General features: G+C 49.2%; 1 protein-coding gene across 1 annotated transcript in view; it reads right to left on the bottom strand.

Moving 5' to 3' along the window:
- gtf2b (general transcription factor IIB) overlaps positions 1–7,195 on the bottom strand; it is a 71,169-nt gene extending 63,974 nt beyond the window's left edge. Inside the window, exon 1 of the mRNA XM_069939118.1 lies at positions 7,106–7,195. Coding sequence (XP_069795219.1) covers positions 7,106–7,122 — 17 coding nt within the window. The 5' untranslated portion in view covers positions 7,123–7,195. The remainder of the gene's footprint in view (positions 1–7,105) is intronic.
- Between the last annotated feature and the right edge of the window lie 3,022 nt (positions 7,196–10,217).

Below are 10,217 nucleotides of genomic sequence, written 5' to 3' on the forward strand. Positions count from 1 at the left end.
GAATGGAGGCACCTACCACCCTAACTGTCAACACCTCCAGCACAGCAGCAAGGGGTGTGCTAGAACTACTCATCGAGGGCCAGTGGCACCCCCGCCCCCCAGAACTCAAATACAGTCGTTTTGACCAGAAGTTGTTAATGATATACCTGGCGGTAAGACATTTCCATTACTTTTTGGAAGGTCGGCAATTCAAGGTCTTCACCTTCTTTAAGGTATTGGACCAGTGGCTGGCCTGACAACAGATACTTGTCCTAGGTATCCAAATTTACCATGCACATTGCAGGGAAAAGCAACATGGTAGCCGATGCACTGTCACACCGTGTATTCGAGTCCAAGCATGCCCTGTCCCAGGAAGTTGACTACGTGCCCATCGCCAAAGCGCAGTAGCAGAACTCTGAGATCCCTGCGTATAGGACAGCCGTCTCAGGGTGGAGGATGTCCAAGTCGGCCCAGGTAACATGACACTTCAGTGTGATGTTTCTACCGGCAGCCCCCACCCCATCTTTCCGGCTGTATGGAGGCGCCAGGACTTCAAGGCCATCCACAACCTGGCGCATCCTGCCGGCCGTGCCAGGGTCAAAATGGTGGCCAACAGGTTTAGCATGGCCTCCATAATAGGTCAGCCATTAGGCCAAGACTGCACGAACTGTCAGTCCTCTCAACTGCAGGTTCACATGAGACTGCCCACATAGACTTCTGATCCGGAATGGCACAGGTTTAGCCACGTACACATTGACATTGTGGGGCAAGATACCTCTTGACCATGGTTGACCACTCTACAAGGTGACCGCAGGCAGTCCCACTGGCTGATGCCACCACTGAAACCTGCGCCAGGGCTCTCACTGACGCATGGGTGCTCCAATTCGGGGTTCCAGAGTAGCTCATCTCAGATTGGGGGGGTGGGGGAATCACCTCCTGGTGGTGCTGCCTAACTTTCTGGGGGCACAGCAGGTATATCACCTACAGACCAATGGGTTGGTGGATTGTTTCCACATGCACTTCAAGGCAGCCTTGGGTAAAGGGTCAAACTGCCTTGGATCCTGTTGGAAATTCGTACTGCGGCAGAGATGGTCTACAGTGCGCCTTTAATCATTCCCAGGGAGTTTCTGGCCCCCGAAAAATGCCTGAAGACACACCGCGGCGATCCTTGAAAACTTGCAGCAAAAACTGGAGTCTTTGGTTCCCCGGCAACCCTCACTGCATAGCCAGCCCAAACTTAGCATCCAAAGGACTTAAGAACTTGTTGGTACATGTTCGTGAGGAGGGGCATACACAGACTATCCTTACAATGACCCTACGAGAGGCCTTACAAAGTTGCTAGAGACAATGATTCCACCTTCATCCTTGACTTCGGCAATAAGGAGGAGACTTTTACCGCTGATCGCCTAAAACCAGCATATCTGGACTGTTATGAGCCGGTCTCCACTCTTTCTCTGCGATGCGGGGGCAGGCCACGGACAATGGTCTGGTGACCAATTCTGAGGGGGGGGGAGAGGGCTGTGGGCAGACACGGACTGACCTGCAAAATGGTCAATGAATGCAGCGACCACGCGGACCTGAGAGGTGACACGGGCCTTTGTCCAGGTGACCCGCCGCACAACGGGAAGGTGGGGAACTCTGGATACAACATCTCAACAATGGCATTAAGCGGAGAATTTCAGTTTTTGGGCACTGAAGTACTGATCTTAGTTGCAAATACAGATGAGATGCCATCCTCATGAAAAAAACTTTTCAACCACCCACTCACCAAATTAGCCAGGATGAGCTTTGTATAACTCAACTTGATGCACTTCATACAACAGAACTTTTCTTTTCTTTGGCTTGGCTTCGCGGACGAAGATTTATGGAGGGGGTAAAAAGTCCACGTCAGCTGCAGACTCGTTTGTGGCTGACAAGTCCGATGCGGGACAGGCAGACACGATTGCAGCGGTTGCAGGGGAAAATTGGTTGGTTGGGGATGGGTGTTGGGTTTTTCCTCCTTTGCCTTTTGTCAGTGAGGTAGGCTCTGCGGTCTTCTTCAAAGGAGGTTGCTGCCCGCCAAACTGTGAGGCGCCAAGATGCACGGTTTGAGGCGATATCAGCCCACTGGCGGTGGTCAATGTGGCAGGCACCAAGAGATTTCTTTAGGCAGTCCTTGTACCTTTTCTTTGGTGCACCTCTGTCACGGTGGCCAGTGGAGAGCTCGCCATATAACACGATCTTGGGAAGGCGATGGTCCTCCATTCTGGAGACGTGACCCATCCAGCGCAGCTGGATCTTCAGCAGCGTGGACTCGATGCTGTCGACCTCTGCCATCTCGAGTACTTCGACGTTAGGGATGTAAGCGCTCCAATGGATGTTGAGGATGGAGCGGAGACAACGCTGGTGGAAGCGTTCTAGGAGCCGTAGGTGGTGCCGGTAGAGGACCCATGATTCGGAGCCGAACAGGAGTGTGGGTATGACAACGGCTCTGTATATGCTTATCTTTGTGAGGTTTTTCAGTTGGTTGTTTTTCCAGACTCTTTTGTGTAGTCTTCCAAAGGCGCTATTTGCCTTGGCGAGTCTGTTGTCTATCTCATTGTCGATCCTTGCATCTGATGAAATGGTGCAGCCGAGATAGGTAAACTGGTTGACCGTTTTGAGTTTTGTGTGCCCGATGGAGATGTGGGGGGGCTGGTAATCATGGTGGGGAGCTGGCTGATGGAGGACCTCAGTTTTCTTCAGGCTGACTTCCAGGCCAAACATTTTGGCAGTTTCCGCAAAGCAGGACGTCAAGCGCTGAAGAGCTGGCTCTGAATGGGCAACTAAAGCGGCATCGTCTGCAAAGAGTAGTTCACGGACAAGTTTCTCTTGTGTCTTGGTGTGAGCTTGCAGGCGCCTCAGATTGAAGAGACTGCCATCCGTGCGGTACCGGATGTAAACAGCGTCTTCATTTTTGGGGTCTTTCAACAGAACTACATACACTGTATATACCAATCATTAGTTCCAACAATTCTTATTTCTCTTCTGCACTTATAAAAACATCTATGCTATTTCTCTCAACAACTGTGTGTGGTATTGGGTCAAAAAAATTCAACCATTTAAAAAAATTTAACATTTCCCCACTGAATATTGAATCATCCTGTCTAGCATGTGGAAATATTCTCTCCATATCCCCAGCCTCTCAGAGATTAACACTGAGATTAAACTCTGATCGATCTTTCTCAATAGATCGTTCACTTGTATCCATAGTCTGCAACTGAATGCAAAGAGGCAGAAATCAAATAGTCCATCACACAACCAGGATCTCATAGATTGCAGAGACTAAGGGGTCGGGAATTAATCCACTGACAACTTAAAGCTGTTCCGAGTTGATCTTCTACTAGTTACCTTCATCAGTGGTAACCTCATGAAATGATGATGGAGAATACTGAAACAGAGATGCCATAATTGGTAGAAAGATGGCTGAGAATGTACTTATGGCATGAGTATTTATTGCAACTTTTCAAGTCAACCCAAGATGTAACCATACAAGGAAAATAGGAAGGAAAAAAAATGAGATGATTCTGAAAGCCTACACATTAGTCACATACCCCTCTTACCCTGATACAGGGGCCTAACCTTTTATCTGAAATTCCAAAAACTAGCACTTATTTCGGTAGATGACATTACACATAATAAATTCTCCATTTTCAGGGACCCTGCCCCCAAGTCCCCACCCCTGTGGCCACCCTCTCTTACCTTTGATGGAAAAGTGACTCTCAGCCCCCCCAGCACCCAGAGGGAAGAAGCAGGCGGCAGCAGGCTCAATGCGAGAACAATGGCCATCTTCCTTGCCCATCGTCCCCCAAGCAGCTGGAACCACTCTAGCACTGGCAGAGCAGTTCCAGCCACATGGGGGATTGTGGATGACGAACAAGGCCATTGCTTCCGCATTGAGCTGTTGCCACAATCTGGTGCGGTGCTCCGTAAATTCAGTGTTTGGCAGCACTGCTCCCTTGTTGCCACATTGGGAGATAGATGGGAGAGGAAAGACGGATGGCACTGCAGTGCCGGCGTGCGCCTGATGGCAGTGTTTGCACCACTCCCCTAATGGCCTGTTCCTGAAGTTCTGCACCTCATGTCTGGCCTTCTGCCCCACTTGGTTGCCGGCTCTGATCAACCAAAGCTGGGCACCTTTTTTGGCACAGTTCCCGGGCCACTCTGTCACCTCCAACCTCCACTTGACTGACGTGCTGGTCAAGAGCCTCCTGTATAGTGCATGTCGAAGCCCCCTTACCCCCGCTCAGCGTGGCCTAGAGTGACAAATAGTCTGGCATCGGCCCTGGGGAGAGGTGACAGATGCACAGCCGGGTTTGGGTGGTGGGGTGTCTGGTCCCGACAATTTCGGATAAAAGTTTAGGCACCTGTACTACAAGTCGGTATAGTCTGCCTTTATTATACCTCGCCTACTTGAATAAACATAATTGGGGGGTCAATTCAGACCCGTCTTTTATCTGCCAAGTGAGGTAGTACCAGAGGCAAAACAGGGCAAGTGTAAAAGCGGAGCCGTGTTGCCAGGTCCAAACAAGAAAGGAATGTGACACCCCACCTCTTGCTCCGGGAAGCCGGCTTGTTGTGTAAAAGGGCTCACTGACACGGCATTTCTTCTGTTCTGTGTGAGCAAGCCAGCTTCCAGAGATAGATTGTGTATACGGCATTATTGCAGTTTTTTTGTGTAAAAAGAGTAAAACAATCTCAGCAAATTGAGAAATGAAAATACTTTTCTAAACAAAATATAATCCACTTAAATTACTTATTATTACTTGAAATATAAAATTCTTAAGGGATTAGACAGACTAGACGCAGATAGGTTGTTTCCAGTGCTGGGAAAGGCCAGAACCAGGGGTCACACTTTAAGGCTAAGGGGAAAGTTTTTTAGGACTGAGATGAGGAAAAATTTCTTCTCTCAGAGGGTGATAGATCTGTTGAATTCTTTGCCAAAGGAAGTAGTTGAGGCTGGTTCGTTGTCAATATTTTAGAGTAGGTTAGATTTGGCCCTTGTGGCTAAGGGAATCAAGGGGTATGGGGAGAAGGCATGATCATATTGAATAGCGGTGTAGGCTTGAAGGGCCAAATGGCCTACTCCTGCACCTATTTTTCTATGTTCCTAAATGTACTCCACTCAAAGGATTTATTCTCTCTCTACTTCACTCCTGAAAGTACAAAAAAAACCAAAAAACATCTGTAGCTGCTATAAATGAGATGTCCGACAACAGGTGGCATGAGCTATGTCATTACCAGAGATGAAGATAATGGAAACATCAATGAACAGTCACTTGTAAAGTGAGGGCTTAATAAGACTCAAACACATTAATGGGCATCGTCACGAAAATGTCAGCAATGTAGGCAGAAGACCGAAAAGACATGAGTGAACTAAATGGGTAACTATGGTTACCACTCTTAACGACAACTTTTGTTTTCAGCATTTACTGAATTAAATTTCTCAGCTGCAAGGTAGAACTGGATTTTAAAATAGGGCTTTGCCTGCATGCACAAAACTATGATTGAAACACACCGTTAGAAGTGCAACAGCTAGGATTTCACAATACAGTTTTGCCCCCACAGGTAAAATGTATCCACAGCAGCTACTTACTGTCACTGCACCCCTTCCATCAGTGCCCAACCCCTTCCATGAAATATGAAGAGAATCGCTACATTTAGAAAGACACAAATTGCACCGGACTTGGTGGGTCAAAGGATTTGTTTCTGCACTATACAGGTCTATAAAAAACAAACAGAAAACGCTGCACAGAAAACACCTCAAACAAACAAGAATGATGTCGATGAAGATGAATTGATTGAGAAAAAATCCTTACTCCCTTCCTCTCATCACAAGATAAAAGAACAGAGGTAGGCCATTTACCCATCGAGTCTGCCTTATCATTCACCACCCCCCCCCCACTGATCTCCTACTTCATCATTACCATTTCCCCTTTGTCACCCTCGCCCCTTCCCTCTTTATCATCACCCTCACTCTTTTCTCCTAACCCCTCGACCCCACCCATCTCTCGCATTCCTCTTGCCCCCGTCCATCTGTCCCGTCCCCCTCGCTCCATCTGTCTCTCCCATTCCCCTTCACCCCCATCCATCTTTCCCACCTGTCGCCTCGTCTCCCTCCGTCTCTCCTGTCCGCCTCGTCTCCCTCCATCTCTCCTGTCCCCCTCGCTCCCCCATCTCTCCTGTCCCCCTCGCTCCCCCATCTCTCCTGTCCCCCTCGCTCCCCCATCTCTCCCGTCCCCCTCGCTCCCCCATCTCTCCCGTCCCCCTCGCTCCCCCATCTCTCCCGTCCGCCTCGCTCCCACATCTCTCCCGTCCCCCTCGCTCCCCCATCTCTCCCGTCCCCCTCGCTCCCCCATCTCTCCCGTCCCCCTCGCTCCCCCATCTCTCGTCCCCCTCACTCCCCCATCTCTCGTCCCCCTCGCTCCCCCATCTCTCCTGTCCCCCTCGCTCCCCCATCTCTCGTCCGCCTCGCTCCCCCATCTCTCCTGTCCCCCTCGTTCCCCCATCTCTCCTGTCCCCCTTGTTCCCCCATCTCTCCTGCCCCCCTCGTTCCCATCCATCTCTCCTGCCCCCTTGCCTCCATCCCTCTCGCCACCTTCACCCACCTTATTACCACTTCCATCTCTTACTCTCCCATCCCCTTGACACCATCCATCACCCTCCAGGCCTCCTTCCCCTCCCCCCCCCCACCCTCCCAAACCCTTCCGCCCCTCCCCCCAGTGAACACCAGCGGAATTTCAGGCGGGAGACAAAAGGGGATTCCGCCTGGAGTCGACCCCCCCCCCCCACTCCACTCGCTCACACATTCGCCCCCGCGAGTTCCATTCGGCACCCCCCCAAGCCACCGAACAGCCCTCCCCAACAACCTCTTCCTCCCGCCCAACCGCCCCCCCCCGCCCCCGGCCCACGGCGCCACCTTCTCCGTGACGCCTGCGCCCTCGCCGGAACGCAAGCGCATCTTGCCGACTAACGTTACCCTCCCCCTCCGGCGAGGTTGTGGGGGGGGGAGGTGGTGGGGGGGGGGGAGGTGGTGGGGGGGGGGGAGGTGGTGGGGGGGGGAGGGGGCGGACGCGCGGCGCTCACCCCCATCCCCACTGTCGCTCACCGACTACACGACGCCATGTTGTTCGGAGGCAAGGGAGTGACACGCCGCAGCTGCGGCCTCCCCTGATAAAACCGCGGTCACGTGGTACGTCACCGCGTACGGCAAGTCGGACGGGCCAACGCGCTCCCTGGCGACGGCGAGCGCCCGGCCGCCCAAGGTCGTTGCTGTTTCGCAACCCTGCCTGGTGGCAGTGGGCCTTGAACCTGGAGGTGGACTCGGCCTTGAACCCTGAAGGCCCAGTGACCTGCTGAGACCATCCTGCACACTTCTGCTTTATGGAGCTGAAATGTTCCCTTGCATTTTTACCAGATTGCAGATTGATTGTCAGGCATCACAGATGGGCGAAGCAGAATTTCTACTTATCGAGGAAGGGGTATTTCGGCCCTTCTCTTCGGTTCTTGAATATTAATGGGGTCCCAGATCCTTTCATTGCTCTCTTTGGAAGAAGTGGGCCACCTGGTTTCATGCTGACGGCTTCGCAAGCCCTCGCCTCCCGCATCACAAGAAGGGCCACGTTTCTTTTTAAATTTTTTATTTTTCACACTATAAACCATATCGACCATACAGACATTTTTTCTCTTGAATGTATACAGTGTCGTTTTCTCCCCCTTTTTCCCCCTCCCTTCCCTCCCTCCCACACGCCCTTTCCCATTTACTTGAAGTTCAATCTATAAGATACATTAAACCCGTTAAACAATGTTGTCACTTAATAAAAATAAACAAGAAATTTTACTGAGTCAGTTCTTTACGTTATCTTCTCCATCTGTCATTTTAGGTGGTGGAAGTCCATGGTAGGATTTCTCTATTGTATTTCATGTATGGCTCCCATATTTGTTCGAATATTGTGATGTTATTTCTTAAATTATATGTTATTTTTTCTAATGGAATACATTTATACATTTCTATGTACCATTGTTGTATTCTCAAGTTGTCTTCTAATTTCCAGGTTGACATAATACATTTTTTTGCTGCAGCTAGGGCTATCATAACAAATCTTTTTTGTGCTCCATCCAAATCGAGTTCAAATTCTTTGTTTTTTATATTACTCAGGAGGAAAATCTCTGGGTTTTTTGGTATATTCCTTTTTGTGATTTTATTTAATATCCAGTTTAGATCTTCCCAAAATTTTTCCACTTTCTCACATGTCCAAATTGCATGAATTGTTGTTCCTGTTTCTTTTTTACAGCGAAAACATCTGTCTCATACTGTTGGGTCCCATTTATTTAACTTTTGAGGTGTAATGTATAGCCTGTGTATCCAGTTATATTGTATCATGCGTAACCTCGTGTTTATTGTATTTCTTATAGTTCCGGAGCATAGCTTCTCCCATGTTTCATTCTTTATCTTTATGTTTACATCTTGTTCCCATTTTTGTTTAGGTTTACCGTTTGTTTCCTCGTTCTCCTTTTCTTGCAGTTTGATGTTACAATTTTTTAAATTATCATTGTGTCTGTAATCACATATTCAAAATTGCTTCCTTCTGGTAACCTCAGACTGTTTCCCAATTTGTCCTTCAAGTAGGTTTTCAGTTGGTAGTATGCAAACATTGTATCATGAGCTATATTATATTTATCCTTCATTTGTTCAAAGGATAATAATTTATTTCCCGAAAAACAATTTTCTATTCTTTTGATCCCGTTTCTCTCCCATTCTCTAAAGGAAAGGTTATCTATTGTGAAAGGGATTAGCTGATTTTGCGTCAATATTGCAGGCATAATCTTCGCTAGGATTCTCCTAAATAGAATAATACCTAGTGTCGCCGAAAATGTTCTCCCAGAATTACAGTGCGGGTTTCACGCAAACAGAGGAACTACTGACATGGTCTTTGCCCTCAGATAGCTCCAAGAAAAGTGCAGAGAACAAAACAAAGGACTCTACATCACCTTTGTTGACCTCACCAAAGCCTTCGACACCATGAGCAGGAAAGGGTTTTGGCAAATACTAGAGCGCCTCGGATGCCCCCCAAAGTTCCTCAACATGGTTATCCAACTGCACGAAAACCAACAAGGTCGCGTCAGATACAGCAATGAGCTCTCTGAACCCTTCTCCATTAACAATGGTGTGAAGCAAGGCTGCGTTCTCGCACCAACCCTCTTTTCAATCTTCTTCAGCATGATGCTGAACCAAGCCATGAAAGACCTCAACAATGAAGACGGTGTTTACATCCGGTACCGCACGGATGGCAGGCTCTTCAATCTGAGGCGCCTGCAAGCTCACACCAAGACACAAGAGAAACTTGTCCGTGAACTACTCTTTGCAGACGATGCCGCTTTAGTTGCCCATTCAGAGCCAGCTCTTTAGCGCTTGACGTCCTGTTTTGCGGAAACTGCCAAAATGTTTGGCCTGGAAGTCAGCCTGAAGAAAACTGAGGTCCTCCATCAGCCAGCCCCCCCACATCTCCATCGGGCACACAAAACTCAAAACGGTCAACCAGTTCACCTATCTCGGCTGCACCATTTCATCGGATGCAAGGATCGACAACGAGATAGACAACAGACTCGCCAAGGCAAATAGCGCCTTTGGAAGACTACACAAAAGAGTCTGGAAAAACAACCAACTGAAAAACCTCACAAAGATTAGCGTATACAGAGCCGTTGTCATACCCACACTCCTGTTCGGCTCCGAATCATGGGTCCTCTACCGGCATCACCTACGGCTCCTACAACGCTTCCACCAGCATTGTCTCCGCTCAATCCTCAACATTCATTGGAGCGACTTCATCCCTAACATCAAAGTACTCGAGATGGCAGAGGCCGACAGCATCGAATCCACGCTGCTGAAGATCCAACTGCGCTGGGTAGGTCACGTCTCCAGAATGGAGGACCATCGCCTTCCCAAGATCGTGTTATATGGCAAGCTCTCCACTGGCCACTGTGACAGAGGTGCACCAAAGAAGAGGTACAAGGACTGCCTGAGGAAATCTCTTGGTGCCTGCCACATTGACCACCGCCAGTGGGCTGATATCGCCTCAAACCGTGCATCTTGGTGCCTCACAGTTCGGTGGGCAGCAACCTCCTTTGAAGAAGACCGCAGAGCCCACCTCACTGACAAAAGACAAAGGAGGAAAAACCCAACACCCAACCCCAACCAACCAATTTTCCCCTGCAACCAC

This window comes from Narcine bancroftii, chromosome 5 (genome assembly GCF_036971445.1).
Source record: "Narcine bancroftii isolate sNarBan1 chromosome 5, sNarBan1.hap1, whole genome shotgun sequence".
NCBI lineage: Eukaryota > Metazoa > Chordata > Chondrichthyes > Torpediniformes > Narcinidae > Narcine > Narcine bancroftii.